A 19,553-nucleotide genomic window follows, 5' to 3' on the forward strand; every position below is an offset into this window, starting at 1 on the left:
CTATAGAAAGACGACGAAGTTTCACCACTTTAACCCTGATCAGTAAAGCAACATTGTTACGAAAACACAGATTTCAAAGTCACATTAAGTCTGCGTCATAAAGTATAGTAGTCATTCACGTCAGTCACCATCCACATAACTAAAATTCACATAAGATTATATGAGTAGGATGAGTGAGTGGGGAAACTAAAACGTTTAAGATAAAACTGCTAAATTACATGGAACTTAGCTTTGATTAAGAGGAAATATTTATATTTTAGGGTAGAAAACCACAAGACCTGACTAAGTCATGAGTTGAGCTAAGTTTTTATCCAACCGGACACATCTTCCGGCTCTGCCTCATTGCACTGTCATTGCTTGATGCGCCATCTCGTGATCGTCTGGCGGTATTATGTTGGTCGGAATTCCCTAAAGTTTGAAAATTTCGAGCGGCACTAAACGCAACTGTTGACCCTTATCTGTTACCCGGAACAACAACAGTCTGAAAAGTACCTAGAAGTATTTAACGTATCCTACATAATTTCATGCAGTGGGCGTTTGAGTTTGCTGTTTGTTGACAGCTTTGTCCTCTAACTTAAGTGCCTTTTAATTGAAGTGTTTCCCCATGGACTCCTCTGCTCGCCTAAGACATTACATGAGTGACAACGGACCATTAATCTTGGATGGTGGACTGGCGACTGAACTGGAAGCGCAAGGAGCCCATTTACAGGTAAAACATAAAAAACAATAAGCAAAAGCTTTAAGGGGAATTTATTTAAAGGTAACTGTGTTTTTGCAGTTTAGTATGCAGAATGAGTAAAGACTTTACCAACTCTTCGCTGTATTTAATTTTTAATGTGTGGGCGCTTTTATGAAAAACACTGAAACTATCAGACTTGTTGGCCACGATCACTCCTGCAGTGGTTTATTTTGGGCTGCAAGGTCAGACTTTGGAAGTAAGAGCTGCACAAATTTACACACAGTCATTTCGACCCTGTAGACCTTGCAGAGGTCTGAGAAGCGATCAGGGACAGTGGCTGGCATCATCCTTCACGAATATTTTTGGAACAGAAGCAAAATTATGCAAATAAATGTTAATTCAAAGGTTATTTGTGTATAAAAAATATGACTTGCCAACTAATACTTTTGTCCAGCAGAGATGTCTTCAACATCTGAAAAGTTATTGGAAAAAGTTGGATCAATATTTGTCTTTCAGCCAAAACACAGAACTGAAATATCTGTGTGTGTGTGTGTGTGTGTGTGTGTGTGTGTGTGTGTGTGTGTGTGTGTGTGTGTGTGTGTGTGTGTGTGTGAGACACACTTAGGGGGATCCTTTGTGGAGCGCCAGGCTTCTGCAGACTAATCCCCAGGCCATAAGAAATGCTCATTACAGGTAAGTCCATCCAAAGTGTTGGAGCTGCAAAGATTAGTCGATCAATCGATTGAAAGAAAAATAATTCAGCAATTGTTTTCAAAATCATTAAATAATCGTTTGTCTTTTTTAAAGCATCAGGGCTGAAAGTTCTCTGGTTCCAACTTCTGATGCACAGAGACGAGAAACAACTGCAGAGGCTGATTTTTGAAAGTGTTCACGGTTGTGATGCGTCGACAGGTTTCTCCTCAGTGGTGCCGATGTTATCACAACGGCTACGTACCAGGCGAGCGTCCCCAGGTTCGTCAGTCACCTGGACGTGAGCTCCGAGCGCGCCAGAGAGCTGCTGATGTCTGGAGTGCAGCTCGCCAAAGAGACGGTGGAGAGGTTTGTCTCTGAGGGTCGTCCGGCAGGTACGGACAGAAACCTGAGAGAGAGATGACTCTGAACTATGACGCTGCTTCACTGCGATTGGTTTATTTCTCTCTCCAGGGCGGAGGTGTCCTCTGGTGGCAGGCTCTGTTGGACCATACGGGGCCTTTCTGCACAACGGCTCCGAGTACACTGGAGCTTATGCAGAGCAGATGAGCGTTGACGTGAGTGGCTCTCAGCTGCTCACGCTGGTCACATCACGTAAATATGCTGTGTGAAGGTGGCAGAAATGAAACAAACGTGATAACACTGACAGATGTTCCATTTACAGATATTAATGAAGGGGTCTTCGCTGTCTTTTTTCTCTTCCAAGGAGCTGAAGGTTTGGCATCGGCCGCAGGTCGACTGCTTAGCGGCAGCAGGACCCGATTTCATCGCTTTTGAGACAATCCCAAGTATGAAAGAGGCGGAGGCTCTGGTTGAGCTGCTCAGAGAGTTCCCGAACTCCAAAGCCTGGCTGTCCTTCTCCTGTAAGGTGAGTGCTGCCGCTGAACAGAGCAACCAGCGTCGATTCAGTCAAAATGACTCACTTTCTGCTCATGAACGCCTTCAGGATGGGACGTGTATCTCAGATGGCAGCCTCTTCGCCGACGCGGTGCAGATCGCCAACAGATCCACGCAGCTGGTCGCCGTCGGCGTCAACTGCTGCTCACCAGCGCTGGTGGAGCCGCTGCTGGACTCCGCCGGGTCACAGCTGAGCCCAGACCTGAGCTGGGTGGCGTACCCTAACAGCGGAGAGGAGTGGGACACCGAGCGGGGGTGAGTTCACAGCTTCCACTCACTGACACGACCTCACTTTGAAGGAACAGTGTGGAAGAAGTGAGCGTGACTGTGCTGCTGCTTCTGCAAAGGTGGTTGTCATCAGCGAAAGCGTCAGCGTTAATACCTGAACTCAGCCGCACATGGAGGAAGCAAGGTGCTGCCTTGATAGGTAACGTGAAGCGCCTCCTCTTCCGTCGACTCGCACCGTGTGTTGTGGATTTCCTCTGATGAGTCTCTTTGTCCAACAGGAGGCTGCTGCCGGATCGGCCCCGCTCACATCGCCGAGCTGCGTCGACAGCTGAGAGGAAGCTGCGAACCTCCAGCCTCTGCAGTGTGAGCGGGCTGAAAACGTCCCGCTGAGAGCTGTGAAGAAATGTTTGTGCTCCAAGAGTTTAAAAAAAACCTTAATTTATTGGAAAATAAATAAATAAACCACTACATCAAATGACACTTGTGTTGGGTCAAAGACAAACGGGCGAAGGTGCGGAGAGCAGATGGAGGCTGTACATGAAGGTGAAAATGAACCATGCAGTCGTCACTTCCTGTAGTTTCACATTTTGAATGAGTCCTCTGTACAGTCCCGCCTCTGGAGGGCCGGGATCGTCTTACTGAAGGTTTCACAAAGCACAACGACATCAGCTGCTTTCACAACACTGGAACTGGACACTTCCACTGAACTAACCACTGGCGCGAAACATGCCCACTCACCTGCACACTGAATTATGGGAAGAAGTCACCTTTGAACAGAATTTACAGCAAACGGATCAAAGTCGAGAGTCGGACGTGATGTGCGCTCTCACAGCATCACTGAGTTTAAGATGCGACAGAACGATAAGTAAGAGAAATGTGTGTGTGGTTTGTCGCAGGATGAAATGAAAATAATCCTGCAGTGTGAACACCTAATCTCCATCAACAAAGGGATGGACAAAATAACAGAAACACCTTACAGTACAGAGGCCGTGAAGCTCATGTTGTGGCTCAGTTTTTAAAAAAGTTCTTTTTTGAGGCCGTGGTTCGATGTGCTGTGGAGAGAAAGCCCCGTGACGCTCGCTGTTCGTCTGTATAAGCGTTTCTGTGTTTGTCATGATGGGTACTCCATCCTTGGCTGCCTCAAAACGCTGTGTCCTCTGCTGCCCGCCACTCTGCTGAATGTCATTTAATGTGGCTCACTTGTGTAGCTGCCGTTGTTCTGGTTTAAATTAGCTTCGCAGACACTGCTACAGGACAGAAACGTGGCAAGAGAAACGTTTCAGTAGTCAAACTCTCACCAGCGCTGACTTTAACAAAATACTTGACTAAAAGCATTAAACACAACAATGTGGCCCGAAAAATGACAGCTGAGCTGAATCTACATCCGACAGTCTGACAACACGTTCGTTCACCGATATTACAACAGGCCTGGTCACATTCTGACTGTCAACAAATCCCATGAAAAGACAACGAGGAAGTGAGAGTCTGTGTCTCCAAAGCCGGATTGATCTTATTCTTCCTCACCAGAGCTGCTTCTGCTCCAAAAACTGTTAGAATGAACATGAAGACTGGAGTTTATCTTCAGTTAATCCGACACTGACTGTGCTGCTGCAAATAAAACAGTCTCCAATAAATCTAACGTTTCCTTCTGTTATTGGTATTTTTTATAATGAGAGTGTGTTAAATGACAGTGGAAGTATGTGGCGGAACAAAGGAGTCGCTTGCACTGATGAACGCACGGAGAATCATCACCTGTAACAGCAGCTTTCCTCAGCTTTATAATGAGTTTCAGCTCTTTGTTTATCTGCCCGGCCACAGCTTTCATCGCTCTGTGTCATTTCCAGCTGCAGCAGGCAGCTGTTTCCAGAGAAGAACGCTCTAAAAAAACACCAAACACTACCTGCTCATCACCAAACGGCAGCTGAACACAGGTACCGACATGCTGGTGAACACAGTGGAGGAGTGGAGTGGACTTATCAACACAGAAGGGGTTGTGGTCACAATTCATCTCTGCTGCCCCCGTGTGGCCAAATCAGTTATTGCTGGTTTAAAATTAACCTACGTGTTTAAAGATTTTCATCTCCAGTCTGACAAATGGGCTCCAGGCTGAGAGCCTCACAGGGTTTGGAAGCCAGGAAGTATTGAGAGATTAACACACTGTTGGTTTTGTCTTTTCATGGGATTTGTTGGCAGTGAAATTCAGAAAAACACCAGACGTATCCATTTAAAATGTATCTTGGGCGACTGTACCGTATTGTAATGTCTGTTATTTAACTCCCCCCTCGTATGTCCCAGTGAACCTTCTCAGTCTGTGATGTCTTCTTCGAGGTCGCTGTCAGGGGAGCTCCTCTGTCTGTACTCTGCAGTGTTGGACTGGCGTTTCCAGTTGGTGTCCTTCTGACTTCCCATACTGTGCGAGCGTCCCAGGTAGGCCAGACGCTTGGACGCCGTCCTCTCCTCCATTTCCTCCGTGACGCTCCCGTGGGCTCGCTCAGAGCCGGAGTGATGGAAATCGTGACGCAGGTTCTCCAAGTTTAGAGCCCAGGGGCCGAGCTTCTGCCAGTTCACCCTCTGGAAGGCCATGATGCAGTGCAGGTTGCCCCCGACCTGTGAAAGCCAGGGAGCGTCCTTTCAGTGAGACTCTGACGCACAAACGTTAACATCAACAACATTTTAAAAAGGTTAAAAAAGGCTGTAACAGCTGTGAGACGGGAACCTTTTTGGTTTTGCGGCGCTGAATCCCCCTCTCTGTGTGACGAATGTCCAGGTATTCAGGATTTTGCGTGTTGAGGTCAGTCACGATGTCCAGCCATCTGGAAAGAGAAGCTGCCTGTTCAACAGCTCAACTCCAGAAATGATCAAACATGGCAGCAACTGAGCAGGCAGAGCTTACTTTTTACAGTGGATGGCTGGGTGTTTCCTGCTGGGCTCACCAATGACGATCCAGTACTCCATTTCATTCGTGGGTAAAGGGCCCCTTTGCACAAAAAAGAACAATCTGTTGTTGAGACTTTTGGGCTGAAATAATCAACTAGTCTATTTTGAGAACCGAATCATTGTTTTAGCCATTTTTAAGCAAAAACAGTCAAAAAATGTTGCGTTGTTACGTCTTCTGGGACCATTTTCAGCTTTTCTCTATTTAATATCAATGCAATTTTTAACTTTTAGTTGGACAAAAGAAGACTTTCATAAACGCCACCTTGGGCTGACTTCTCGTGTTTCATCAACTCATTGATTAACTGAACCAAATAACTGAATCGAGCTGCAGTGATGACCCACCTGTATGCCTTAGCAGCTTTGAGCGGCGTGGCTTCAAAGCCCATTGGGCAGAAGTAGTGGTTCTGGCAGTGGTAAATGTAGGCCATGGACTCGTCCTTCAGCCCTTGTGTCAGCTTCATCAACGCTCCTTCAGCTGAAAAGATTCGAGTGGTGGTCACCTGTGTTTATCTCCTCCTGAGCTTCGATTCGACAGCTGAGGGACTCACCTGTTTCTCCTGCCGTCTTGTGTTTTCCGTGCGGTTTGTACAGAATGTAGGAGCAACCTCGCACTCGGAAATTGTCGTTGATTTGTCTGAACCACCTGTAAGAAACAGCACGGGTTACTGAGCTGCACGCGTTTCCAAAACCGGTCATTCAGAAAGTCTGTACAGGCAGTTCTGTGTACCGCATTAGCGTAGCGTTGCCGGTGAAAGGACCGAACTTGATTTCCTCAAAGGGCGGCTGAAAACCCAGAATGTGCAGGGCCTCCTCCTGAGAGATGGGTGGGAGACTACCAATGCAAATGAACACACACTTAGTTACTCAGCAGCGGTATTTTGACATGAAGCCTGACAGACGGCCTACGTGCTGCTCACCTCCCTGCACCCAGAGTGCTGTACAGGAAATTCCAGCAGGACACCAGCGAAGAGATCCCACAGGAAGTCTTGTACTGAGGCCGACTGATGCAGTACCTGAAGCAGAAAACAACCCTCTGTTTGGAGCAGACTGGAGCTAACAGTACTCCTACAGCCTGACGTGAAGCTCACTTCACTGGGTTCCTCCTCAGAGCTACTGAGGCGCTAAATATAGCATTACCATCTCCGGAGGTCGAGCACTTTCCTCTGTTTGATCTCCTCCAGCGAGGCATGAGGAGACACGTCTTGCAGATTTCGGCTGGGTCTGTCTGATGACTTCATCTTCTTGGTGCTGCATTTCTTCACATTGCCTGAAACAAAGCGCGAGTCAACGGGCGCCAAACCGGGACTGAAACCACTCAACAAACGCACAGCAGATAAATCAGGAGTGTGGAGCACGAGCTGAACTTTTAACTACACATTCATATAACGTAACGATATGTTTCTTACTAGTTCGTGTTTTCCTGGTGAGCACAGCATTGAAGTCTGTGGTATCAATTTCCCAGGCCAGTATAGGCTTCGTGTGGCCAGAGGACACCTCCACCATGTCGCAGTCCCCGTCCGATCCCACGTGGGCCCCTCCGGACTGGCCGGCGCTGGTGTCAGCTGAGGGTTTGGGCTTCACGTGTGATGGCCCACCGTCCTGCTTGTTCGGGACCACGTCCCTGGCTGCGTTTGGGGGACAGTACACGGAGGCAGCCTGGTTGAGGAGAGCATAGTCGGAGCAGACCGTGTAGAACTTCTCACGGGAGTGTGTGACCGGGCAGGTCCACGGCAGGTGGAGCTCGGCACTCGAAGCCCTCCGGACTCTGGTGGCGTCCCGGGCGAGGGAGCTGATCAGACCGCGTTCTTCCTCCCCATCGGTGGGCCTCTGCAGCCCTGACGGTGCCGCTGGCCCTGATAGGTTTGACCCTTGACCTTCTGATGTGTTCGGCATTGAACAGCCACGTAAGGGTGGACGACAGGCTGAAGTGATGGCTGTCCTTCCTGGGGATGAAAGGACAGGCGTTAAAAACACTGCAGAGGAATAAAAGCACGATGGAGGTGACACAGACCAACACTGTGGAAACGTCTGATCACACAAACAGTCTCACAGCGCTCCTGGAAGTCGTAACCCTGGATGTCATTGTTCTAACATGAAGCAGCATCACGCGCTACCTTTAACCTGTAATCAGTCAGCCATCATGAAAACAAGCCGCAGTGACTCTCATTCCCCGCCTGTGGGTATCTGCGGGGTTATTGATCATTAACTAACATTTCACCTGTGCTAACGTTTCACCTGTGCAGCCGCTGTGGTCGAAGTGAGCACCCAGCGATCACTGCTGTATTGTAGTTAGCACATGTAAACACGCCCAGCTGTTACCTTACTCTTTTCCATGAAACCTTGAGCAATGTCTTAAAACCAAACGGGGCTGAGAGCCGACAGGCGTAAAGCTAACCACATATCACTAAACCTCGGTGCATATTAACTCGGGACATGTTCAAAATGAACGATATTATAATTCCCAAACCGTCGTCCTGCTGACCCGTATCCACTTCCTGTGCAGGCTTCACGGACTGTACCACTCTGAGCAGCGAGCGGGAGGTCCAAAAGTAATTAAAGCGAAAGTTAGATTTTAACATAAAAACATTCAAGTAAACCATGAAGTTAGACACAAACATACGTTTACTTGGTCGAATCCGGATTTTATAGCGTTAAATGATATTTAATGTACGTAATGCCAGTTTTTCAGTGCCTAGAACCCCTGTGAGCAAAACATGGAATTACAGTTCCTACAATTCCAGCCAATCACAGCAGCGACTGCAGTGACTCTTCAAACTTTACCCCCAGACTGAAGGTAAGTCGGTCAATTTTCACCAATAACCGAGTGTTAATCCTTTAGAAACTAAACAACCCTACACTAAAAACTTTAGAACAAACAACAAATACTGAAAAAACTTCATGTTTTGTTACTGTGACGCTTAATAACGAAATGCTCGAATGACATAATTTCTTAGAAGCATGTTTGCATTAACACAGACAGTGTAACTAAAGTTTTGGCTCTAAAACTTGTGATCAGATGAACTGGTGGCGGCTGTAAACATAATTTCTCTCTAGTCTTTTAACATATAAGCCTGCATAAAAACTCCTCAGTATGAATCCATTGTTTCATTAAATAGTCTGACCAGTCAGACAGGGAACCATTTTTACCAAACAAAGTGTGTTCATGTAGAGTGAAGTGTGTAAATAACCTTTGATTGACTCATTTAATTAACTGGGCTGTGATTTTGGAAACGTGAATTTGAATGCACTGATTTTCCAGACGACCATGGCAAAGAAGCAGGTGATCATCGACACAGACTGCGGCATAGACGACGCTCAGGCTATAATGATGGCCTTGGCGGCACCAAACGTCGAGGTCGTGGGTGTAACGTGTGTGTTTGGCAACACAACAATTGACAACGTGTGCCAGAACGTCCTGAAGGTGCTCTCCATCTGCGAGTGTGAGGGGGTGAGTTAACTGAACTGTGGTGTTTGTGCAGGAGCAGGCCTGCCAGGAAAATGGAAACATGGGCCATTTGCAGCATTTGAACATTTTTTTCCGGTGAGAACAAACTGAATTGTCCAACAAATGGGGAATCCAGCAATAAAGCCTCTTTACAATTTTAGACATGTGACCCACAATGCGGCTGCACGGTGGCGCAGCAGGTAGTGCGCGTGCCTCACAGCAAGAAGGTTGCCGGTTCGATCCCCGGGTCAGATGGGGCCTTTCTGTGTGAAGTTTGCATGTTCTTCCCGTGCATGTGTGGGTTCTCTCCGGGTACTCCGGCTTCCTCCCACAGACCAAAAACATGCTCATTAGGTTAATTGGTGACTCTAAATTGTCCGTAGGTGTGAGTGCGAGTGTGAATGTTTGTTTGTCCTTGTATGTGGCCCTGCAATCGGCTGGCGACCGGTTCAGGGTGTACCCCGCCTCTCGCCCATTGTAGCTGGGATAGGCTCCAGTCCCCCGCAACCCCGAAAGGGATAGGCGGTATAGATAATGGATGGATGGACCCACAATGCCTTGGTGCCATAATGAAGATCAGGGCCGGTGAGCAAAAAGTCAGAAACTGTGTTGAGGACAGCATCACTCCGAGGAGACAGCAGCGTGGATTTCTGGTTTCTGGACAAAACCATCGAGTTGTGGCTTTACAGATACAACAAAGACAGAAACACACGAGGACAAAGAAAGAAAAAGACGATGTCCAAAAGTGGCAATAATGCATAAAATAAACCAAACAAGGATGAAAATAAAGTAATCGTAACAATAACATCAGACAGTTACTGTGATTTACATCAGTGTACTAACTGATGCACTGGTGGTGGGGCAGCACTTAAGACGCCTGTGAAGGAGGGTACGCAGTGGGATTAAATGGGTTTTATATATTGTAATATGGAAAAATGAAAAGTATAGTTTCTACTGCAGAGCTCGTTCAGGCTTATCTCAACACCTCCATGTCTGTCATCAAATCCTGCTCAAACCTGCACTGAGCTGCACGTTTGTCTGCAGATTCCAGTGTTTCGAGGTTCTGGGGGTCCTCTGCTGGGAGCCAGTAGCCAAGTGAGGGACCACTTTGGAACTGATGGACTTGGGGATGTGATTGAAGACAAAGACCCGCAGTGGGAGGAGAAGGTCCAGAGAGAGCACGCGGTCAATGCAATGATCCGGCTGGTGACTGAAAAGCCGAAGCAGGTGAGAAACTGGTCTGCGCTCTGCTTGTAATGTGTGGCGACTGAGTTAAATGCTCTTCCCACAGGTCTCCCTGGTGGCCCTCGGCCCACTCACTAATCTGGCATTGGCTGTCAGGCTGGATCCATGTTTTCCCCAAAAGCTCAAAGATCTGTACATTATGGGTGGCAACATGGAAGGTAATGCTACGACATGATGACAGGGTTTGTGTTTCAAACACGTCGGCTCGTATAACTTGATTTTGTCTTTGCAGGAAAAGGAAACGTAACACTGTGTGCAGAGTTTAACTTTGCAATGGACCCAGAGTCTGCCTACATTGTTCTTGAAGAATTCCTCTGCCCTACGTACCTGGCATCCTGGGAGTATTCATGCAGAAATGCACTGACGTGGGTAAGTCTGCGCCTGTGAAGAGCCACGTGACCCTGCGTGACCGCTCAGTTCAAACTGATTTCACTGCTCTGGCTTGTGCAGGAGATCTTTGAGGAGCTGATCAACCAGGACGCGCCTGCTGCACGTTTTATGAAGATGATAACATCGAAATGCTGGGCTTACTCCAGAACGGCCATGATGAATAAAAGAGACGTGCACTTTGGATCTGGCTTCGTCTCTTACGATGCCTATGCCATGGCGGCCTGCATTGACAGCAGCGTGGTAACAGAGAGGATCGAGTGTCCTGTCCGCGTGGAGCTGCACGGCTCGATCAGCAGGGGCATGATGGCGCTCGATCGCACAAACGAGCTGAAGAAGAGCCACAGTGTGTCTGTGTTGACCAAGTGTGACGTCGCCAAGTTTAGTCAGTTACTCATGGAGTCTGTCAGACAACCGTGTAAGAAGTGATCTTTGCTGACATGTCGGGGGAAGGAGAAAAAAAGATACTGCTGCCCTGAGTAGAATTATTTTTCAATACATCGAATTAAATAACTTTGTTAAAAAACAGTGCTAGAAAATTTTCTTTGAGCAATTCATTCTCACATGCTTTGATATAATATATGTATATAATCAAATGTTGACTGTTACGCATTGATCTGGATTTTTGTTATAACCAGCAGCAAAGGTGTGAGTCGCTGCAGACTACTTGACTTCATTATTTGAAAAGACTCAACAAGCATTTCCTTTGTCTGTTTGCGTTTACTGTGACACAAATGAGAAACACCCCGAAGGGACGCTTATTGAACAGGATTGATGTTAAATGTTCACCTGCAGATTTCTCTAGTGGACTGAGATCACACGATTAAGGTACGAATCAGTCACATGTTCTAAATTCAGTTAATAGTGTTTTTATTACACCAGAGAGCACTGACAAGCTACATGTCAACTGTAAAATATCCTGCTTAGTATGTATCTTATTCATAATTTAAAAAAAAAAAAAACATAACTGAGGGATCAGTATTATTTGATTTTCTGAAACTCCCAAATATCAGTATCAGTCTCAAGCATCAATCGCTCAGGCTCTAATCAATAACTTCATCAGAGTCTACATTCGTGTCAGGTGTTCCAGCTCCAGGCCCTGATACTGAGCATCTTGTCCTGAAGCAAAGAAGCACTGCAAGACTATTTAAGATAAATTATGCTTTGTACACAGACCCCTGGATCCCTTTCACCCCCAAAATAAGTATATTGTTGGCTTTCAAGGTGCAGTAGGCAACTTGTATAAAGGTAAATTTATGTCATATTTGCTGAAACTGTCCCTCTGCCCAGACAGCAGGACATCAAACATGTAATCTGTGGACAAAAAAACGGCTCCATTGGTCCCACCTACTGCCCCTACTGCAAATTGCAAGAATCCACCGTGCGGACACAAAACAACCAATCAGAGCAAGAGAAGCGTCTGAGGGCGCGTCTGACATCTGTCAATCACTACTCACACACGCTGCGAACCGCCCCCTCCCTCCGCTCATGCTGCCGGCTGCCGCCCAGTCAAACAGCTCAGAGAGTGGCGTCAGGAGGCTGGCGAGAGCTGTGGCGGAGCAACAGCCACCCGCTGCCAACAACAGCATAACAAATAACCAGAAAGCAGGAACAGAAATTCAAAAATAAACAAATACGGACATTTGGAAAAGAGCAAAATTCTAAAATATTTGAATAAAAACAACCTGTTGCGTGCTTTGATCTTCGATGTCAGTTGCATTGGGTGCTTTGATCTCTGATGTCGCTGCCTTTGAGTGATTTGATCTTTGACCTAAAAAACTTTTAAAAGCCGACTTTTTTTTCCTGTCTTTCAAATATCACAGATCAAAGGACTGAACACATTTTATCAAGCGATTGAAAGCTTTGAATTTTTCATTCTAGTGACTTAAAGAATAGTTAAAACCCAGTTTCCAGTAGTCAGACAGACACAAGTACTCCAGAGTCAGATGGATAGAGGCAGAAATCAAAGGATGATGGGCAGGAACAAGAAAACCAACAACGGTCAGAGAGGTAGAACCCTAAGGAAAGGGTTTCCTAACAGCACAATGAAGCAGACGGCTCAACCTGAGCACTCTGTGGAGGCAGCAACAGCACCTGAAGAACCTCAGGTAGCTCTTGCCTCTGAGATAGCACAGGAGGTCATCACCTCTGAGGAACCACGGGCAACCATGGCCCCAGAAGAAGCACCGGCAAATGTGGCCCTTGAGGATCCACATCCTGTCACTGCACCTGCGGACCCACGGCCTGACACAGCAGCTGTGGAAGCACAGGCAGCTGTGGTCTCTGAGGAACCAACTCCCACAACCTCACAGCAGGGTCCAACAGCCAAGACTATCGATCAGGTCTTCTATGAGCAGACAGGGGTAAAGATGGTAGAAGTCGACGAAATCGACTTCATGACAAACACAGAGGAGGAGACCAACAGGTTGATATGTGAGCAGGTGGCTTTGGTCGCTGAGGTGGAGCGTCTCAGATACCTGGTCCAGATGCAGGAGCGCCAAAATGCTGAGAGCACTCTAAGACTTGACATTGGTGTCGAGGACCTCCATTTGAAAATCAGGGCCAGTGAGGTCCTTAAAAATGAGGCTCTCATGAAGGTTAAAGATGTGGAAGAAGAGCTTGAAAAAAGAAAAGATGCCCTGAAGGAAGTGGAGACTTCCCTGGAACACCAGAGAAACGAAACCACCAGACTGATGGAAGAGTTGCCCGCGGCAGAGCTGGAATTGCATAACAAGGCATGTGAGTGGGAAAAGGAAAGGTCTCAGCTCCAGGACTCCATCAAAGCACAGCAAGAGGTCCTCCAGCAGCAAATCATCCTGGAAGACCTGAGGCAAAGACCTGACACTGTCGAGCCAGAGCTGACTGAGGTCAGTGAGACAACTGAAAAGCTCTCTCTGTGGAGGAGGTTCCTCAAGCTCTTCAGATCACCCGAAAGGGCCTCGCCACCCCCCACCCCGCCATCCAACGACACTCCCAGCACCTCCCACTGCCCCCGTTAGGTCTGCATGCTCCCACCACACCACCGAGCTCTGAGCCTCGCAGCCGTTCCGTGGCGCGTGCATGCTTGGACCAGACTACATGAGGTTTTCTCCGGGTGTTATCTTACTTAGCAGCTAAATATGACATTTTGCTCAGATTTGATTTAGACCAACAACAGAAAAAATAAATAAAATATTAAAATAAAATGGGCTGCACGGTGGCGCAGCAGGTAGTGCGTGTGCCTCACAGCAAGAAGGTTGCCGGTTCGATCCCCAGGTCAGACGGGGCCTTTCTGTGTGAAGTTTGCATGTTCTTCCCGTGCATGCGTGGGTTCTCTCCGGGTGCTCCGGCTTCCTCCCACAGACCAGAAACATGCTCATTAGGTTAATTGGTGACTCTAAATTGTCCGTAGGTGTGAGTGCGAGTGTGAATGTTTGTCTGTCTTTGCATGTGGCCCTGCAATCGGCTGGCGACCGGCTCAGGGTGTACCCCGCCTCTCGCCCATTGTAGCTGGGATAGGCTCCAGTCCCCCGCAACCCCGAAAGGGATAGGCGGTATAGATAATGGATGGATGGACCCACAATGCCTTGGTGCCATAATGAAGATCAGGGCCGGTGAGCAAAAAGTCAGAAACTGTGTTGAGGACAGCATCACTCCGAGGAGACAGCAGCGTGGATTTCTGGTTTCTGGACAAAACCATCGAGTTGTGGCTTTACAGATACAACAAAGACAGAAACACACGAGGACAAAGAAAGAAAAAGACGATGTCCAAAAGTGGCAATAATGCATAAAATAAACCAAACAAGGATGAAAATAAAGTAATCGTAACAATAACATCAGACAGTTACTGTGATTTACATCAGTGTACTAACTGATGCACTGGTGGTGGGGCAGCACTTAAGACGCCTGTGAAGGAGGGTACGCAGTGGGATTAAATGGGTTTTATATATTGTAATATGGAAAAATGAAAAGTATAGTTTCTACTGCAGAGCTCGTTCAGGCTTATCTCAACACCTCCATGTCTGTCATCAAATCCTGCTCAAACCTGCACTGAGCTGCACGTTTGTCTGCAGATTCCAGTGTTTCGAGGTTCTGGGGGTCCTCTGCTGGGAGCCAGTAGCCAAGTGAGGGACCACTTTGGAACTGATGGACTTGGGGATGTGATTGAAGACAAAGACCTGCAGTGGGAGGAGAAGGTCCAGAGAGAGCACGCGGTCAATGCAATGATCCGGCTGGTGACTGAAAAGCCGAAGCAGGTGAGAAACTGGTCTGCGCTCTGCTTGTAATGTGTGGCGACTCTGAGTTAAATGCTCTTCCCACAGGTCTCCCTGGTGGCCCTCGGCCCACTCACTAATCTGGCATTGGCTGTCAGGCTGGATCCATGTTTTCCCCAAAAGCTCAAAGATCTGTACATTATGGGTGGCAACATGGAAGGTAATGCTACGACATGATGACAGGGTTTGTGTTTCAAACACGTCGGCTCGTATAACTTGATTTTGTCTTTGCAGGAAAAGGAAACGTAACACTGTGTGCAGAGTTTAACTTTGCAATGGACCCAGAGTCTGCCTACATTGTTCTTGAAGAATTCCTCTGCCCTACGTACCTGGCATCCTGGGAGTATTCATGCAGAAATGCACTGACGTGGGTAAGTCTGCGCCTGTGAAGAGCCACGTGACCCTGCGTGACCGCTCAGTTCAAACTGATTTCACTGCTCTGGCTTGTGCAGGAGATCTTTGAGGAGCTGATCAACCAGGACGCGCCTGCTGCACGTTTTATGAAGATGATAACATCGAAATGCTGGGCTTACTCCAGAACGGCCATGATGAATAAAAGAGACGTGCACTTTGGATCTGGCTTCGTCTCTTACGATGCCTATGCCATGGCGGCCTGCATTGACAGCAGCGTGGTAACAGAGAGGATCGAGTGTCCTGTCCGCGTGGAGCTGCACGGCTCGATCAGCAGGGGCATGATGGCGCTCGATCGCACAAACGAGCTGAAGAAGAGCCACAGTGTGTCTGTGTTGACCAAGTGTGACGTCGCCAAGTTTAGTCAGTTACTCATGGAGTCTGTCAGACAACCGTGTAAGAAGTGATCTTTGCTGACATGTCGGGGGAAGGAGAAAAAAAGATACTGCTGCCCTGAGTAGAATTATTTTTCAATACATCGAATTAAATAACTTTGTTAAAAAACAGTGCTAGAAAATTTTCTTTGAGCAATTCATTCTCACATGCTTTGATATAATATATGTATATAATCAAATGTTGACTGTTACGCATTGATCTGGATTTTTGTTATAACCAGCAGCAAAGGTGTGAGTCGCTGCAGACTACTTGACTTCATTATTTGAAAAGACTCAACAAGCATTTCCTTTGTCTGTTTGCGTTTACTGTGACACAAATGAGAAACACCCCGAAGGGACGCTTATTGAACAGGATTGATGTTAAATGTTCACCTGCAGATTTCTCTAGTGGACTGAGATCACACGATTAAGGTACGAATCAGTCACATGTTCTAAATTCAGTTAATAGTGTTTTTATTACACCAGAGAGCACTGACAAGCTACATGTCAACTGTAAAATATCCTGCTTAGTATGTATCTTATTCATAATTTAAAAAAAAAAAAAACATAACTGAGGGATCAGTATTATTTGATTTTCTGAAACTCCCAAATATCAGTATCAGTCTCAAGCATCAATCGCTCAGGCTCTAATCAATAACTTCATCAGAGTCTACATTCGTGTCAGGTGTTCCAGCTCCAGGCCCTGATACTGAGCATCTTGTCCTGAAGCAAAGAAGCACTGCAAGACTATTTAAGATAAATTATGCTTTGTACACAGACCCCTGGATCCCTTTCACCCCCAAAATAAGTATATTGTTGGCTTTCAAGGTGCAGTAGGCAACTTGTATAAAGGTAAATTTATGTCATATTTGCTGAAACTGTCCCTCTGCCCAGACAGCAGGACATCAAACATGTAATCTGTGGACAAAAAAACGGCTCCATTGGTCCCACCTACTGCCCCTACTGCAAATTGCAAGAATCCACCGTGCGGACACAAAACAACCAATCAGAGCAAGAGAAGCGTCTGCGGGCGCGTCTGACATCTGTCAATCACTACTCACACACGCTGCGAACCGCCCCCTCCCTCCGCTCATGCTGCCGGCTGCCGCCCAGTCAAACAGCTCAGAGAGTGGCGTCAGGAGGCTGGCGAGAGCTGTGGCGGAGCAACAGCCACCCGCTGCCAACAACAGCATAACAAATAACCAGAAAGCAGGAACAGAAATTCAAAAATAAACAAATACGGACATTTGGAAAAGAGCAAAATTCTAAAATATTTGAATAAAAACAACCTGTTGCGTGCTTTGATCTTCGATGTCAGTTGCATTGGGTGCTTTGATCTCTGATGTCGCTGCCTTTGAGTGATTTGATCTTTGACCTAAAAAACTTTTAAAAGCCGACTTTTTTTTCCTGTCTTTCAAATATCACAGATCAAAGGACTGAACACATTTTATCAAGCGATTGAAAGCTTTGAATTTTTCATTCTAGTGACTTAAAGAATAGTTAAAACCCAGTTTCCAGTAGTCAGACAGACACAAGTACTCCAGAGTCAGATGGATAGAGGCAGAAATCAAAGGATGATGGGCAGGAACAAGAAAACCAACAACGGTCAGAGAGGTAGAACCCTAAGGAAAGGGTTTCCTAACAGCACAATGAAGCAGACGGCTCAACCTGAGCACTCTGTGGAGGCAGCAACAGCACCTGAAGAACCTCAGGTAGCTCTTGCCTCTGAGATAGCACAGGAGGTCATCACCTCTGAGGAACCACGGGCAACCATGGCCCCAGAAGAAGCACCGGCAAATGTGGCCCTTGAGGATCCACATCCTGTCACTGCACCTGCGGACCCACGGCCTGACACAGCAGCTGTGGAAGCACAGGCAGCTGTGGTCTCTGAGGAACCAACTCCCACAACCTCACAGCAGGGTCCAACAGCCAAGACTATCGATCAGGTCTTCTATGAGCAGACAGGGGTAAAGATGGTAGAAGTCGACGAAATCGACTTCATGACAAACACAGAGGAGGAGACCAACAGGTTGATATGTGAGCAGGTGGCTTTGGTCGCTGAGGTGGAGCGTCTCAGATACCTGGTCCAGATGCAGGAGCGCCAAAATGCTGAGAGCACTCTAAGACTTGACATTGGTGTCGAGGACCTCCATTTGAAAATCAGGGCCAGTGAGGTCCTTAAAAATGAGGCTCTCATGAAGGTTAAAGATGTGGAAGAAGAGCTTGAAAAAAGAAAAGATGCCCTGAAGGAAGTGGAGACTTCCCTGGAACACCAGAGAAACGAAACCACCAGACTGATGGAAGAGTTGCCCGCGGCAGAGCTGGAATTGCATAACAAGGCATGTGAGTGGGAAAAGGAAAGGTCTCAGCTCCAGGACTCCATCAAAGCACAGCAAGAGGTCCTCCAGCAGCAAATCATCCTGGAAGACCTGAGGCAAAGACCTGACACTGTCGAGCCAGAGCTGACTGAGGTCAGTGAGACAACTGAAAAGCTCTCTCTGTGGAGGAGGTTCCTCAAGCTCTTCAGATCACCCGAAAGGGCCTCGCCACCCCCCACCCCGCCATCCAACGACACTCCCAGCACCTCCCACTGCCCCCGTTAGGTCTGCATGCTCCCACCACACCACCGAGCTCTGAGCCTCGCAGCCGTTCCGTGGCGCGTGCATGCTTGGACCAGACTACATGAGGTTTTCTCCGGGTGTTATCTTACTTAGCAGCTAAATATGACATTTTGCTCAGATTTGATTTAGACCAACAACAGAAAAAATAAATAAAATATTAAAATAAAATGGGCTGCACGGTGGCGCAGCAGGTAGTGCGTGTGCCTCACAGCAAGAAGGTTGCCGGTTCGATCCCCAGGTCAGACGGGGCCTTTCTGTGTGAAGTTTGCATGTTCTTCCCGTGCATGCGTGGGTTCTCTCCGGGTGCTCCGGCTTCCTCCCACAGACCAGAAACATGCTCATTAGGTTAATTGGTGACTCTAAATTGTCCGTAGGTGTGAGTGCGAGTGTGAATGTTTGTCTGTCTTTGCATGTGGCCCTGCAATCGGCTGGCGACCGGCTCAGGGTGTACCCCGCCTCTCGCCCATTGTAGCTGGGATAGGCTCCAGTCCCCCGCAACCCCGAAAGGGATAGGCGGTATAGATAATGGATGGATGGACCCACAATGCCTTGGTGCCATAATGAAGATCAGGGCCGGTGAGCAAAAAGTCAGAAACTGTGTTGAGGACAGCATCACTCCGAGGAGACAGCAGCGTGGATTTCTGGTTTCTGGACAAAACCATCGGGTTGTGGCTTTACAGATACAACAAAGACAGAAACACACGAGGACAAAGAAAGAAAAAGACGATGTCCAAAAGTGGCAATAATGCATAAAATAAACCAAACAAGGATGAAAATAAAGTAATCGTAACAATAACATCAGACAGTTACTGTGATTTACATCAGTGTACTAACTGATGCACTGGTGGTGGGGCAGCACTTAAGACGCCTGTGAAGGAGGGTACGCAGTGGGATTAAATGGGTTTTATATATTGTAATATGGAAAAATGAAAAGTATAGTTTCTACTGCAGAGCTCGTTCAGGCTTATCTCAACACCTCCATGTCTGTCATCAAATCCTGCTCAAACCTGCACTGAGCTGCACGTTTGTCTGCAGATTCCAGTGTTTCGAGGTTCTGGGGGTCCTCTGCTGGGAGCCAGTAGCCAAGTGAGGGACCACTTTGGAACTGATGGACTTGGGGATGTGATTGAAGACAAAGACCTGCAGTGGGAGGAGAAGGTCCAGAGAGAGCACGCGGTCAATGCAATGATCCGGCTGGTGACTGAAAAGCCGAAGCAGGTGAGAAACTGGTCTGCGCTCTGCTTGTAATGTGTGGCGACTCTGAGTTAAATGCTCTTCCCACAGGTCTCCCTGGTGGCCCTCGGCCCACTCACTAATCTGGCATTGGCTGTCAGGCTGGATCCATGTTTTCCCCAAAAGCTCAAA

The 19,553-nt window shown here is 47.4% G+C and overlaps 3 protein-coding genes across 4 annotated transcripts; 2 read left to right on the forward strand and 1 right to left on the reverse strand.

Annotated features, from left to right (window-relative positions):
- Positions 1–463: 463 nt before the first annotated feature.
- On the forward strand, positions 464–2,993 carry LOC139330671 (homocysteine S-methyltransferase YbgG). Its single transcript, XM_070961715.1, has 8 exons — positions 464–709; positions 1,305–1,372; positions 1,592–1,764; positions 1,844–1,947; positions 2,097–2,258; positions 2,337–2,542; positions 2,635–2,714; positions 2,794–2,993. The coding sequence occupies exons 1-8, from the start codon at positions 605–607 to the stop codon at positions 2,880–2,882; spliced, it is 987 nt and encodes a 328-aa protein (XP_070817816.1). The 5' UTR covers positions 464–604; the 3' UTR covers positions 2,883–2,993.
- On the reverse strand, positions 2,939–7,963 carry LOC139330669 (basic immunoglobulin-like variable motif-containing protein). Of its 2 annotated transcripts, none has more exons than XM_070961713.1 (10): positions 7,920–7,963; positions 6,859–7,395; positions 6,590–6,719; positions 6,370–6,465; positions 6,180–6,284; positions 6,001–6,095; positions 5,795–5,927; positions 5,409–5,492; positions 5,232–5,328; positions 2,939–5,122 (listed from the first exon to the last, which is right to left on the reverse strand). In XM_070961713.1, the coding sequence occupies exons 2-10, from the start codon at positions 7,343–7,345 to the stop codon at positions 4,820–4,822; spliced, it is 1,530 nt and encodes a 509-aa protein (XP_070817814.1). In that variant the 5' UTR covers positions 7,346–7,395; positions 7,920–7,963; the 3' UTR covers positions 2,939–4,819. The 2 variants fall into 2 exon arrangements, with proteins under 2 accessions (XP_070817814.1, XP_070817813.1); XM_070961712.1 differs by having other exon boundaries at positions 7,688–7,951.
- Positions 7,964–8,201: 238 nt separating this feature from the next.
- On the forward strand, positions 8,202–11,477 carry LOC139330373 (inosine-uridine preferring nucleoside hydrolase). Its single transcript, XM_070961244.1, has 6 exons — positions 8,202–8,246; positions 8,712–8,900; positions 9,942–10,124; positions 10,189–10,300; positions 10,375–10,511; positions 10,593–11,477. Exons 2-6 carry the CDS (start codon positions 8,718–8,720, stop codon positions 10,956–10,958), a joined length of 981 nt encoding a protein of 326 aa, XP_070817345.1. The 5' UTR covers positions 8,202–8,246; positions 8,712–8,717; the 3' UTR covers positions 10,959–11,477.
- The last annotated feature ends 8,076 nt before the right edge of the window (positions 11,478–19,553 follow it).

The sequence above is a fragment of the Chaetodon trifascialis genome, chromosome 4 (genome assembly GCF_039877785.1).
Source record: "Chaetodon trifascialis isolate fChaTrf1 chromosome 4, fChaTrf1.hap1, whole genome shotgun sequence".
Taxonomy (NCBI): Eukaryota; Metazoa; Chordata; class Actinopteri; order Chaetodontiformes; family Chaetodontidae; genus Chaetodon; species Chaetodon trifascialis.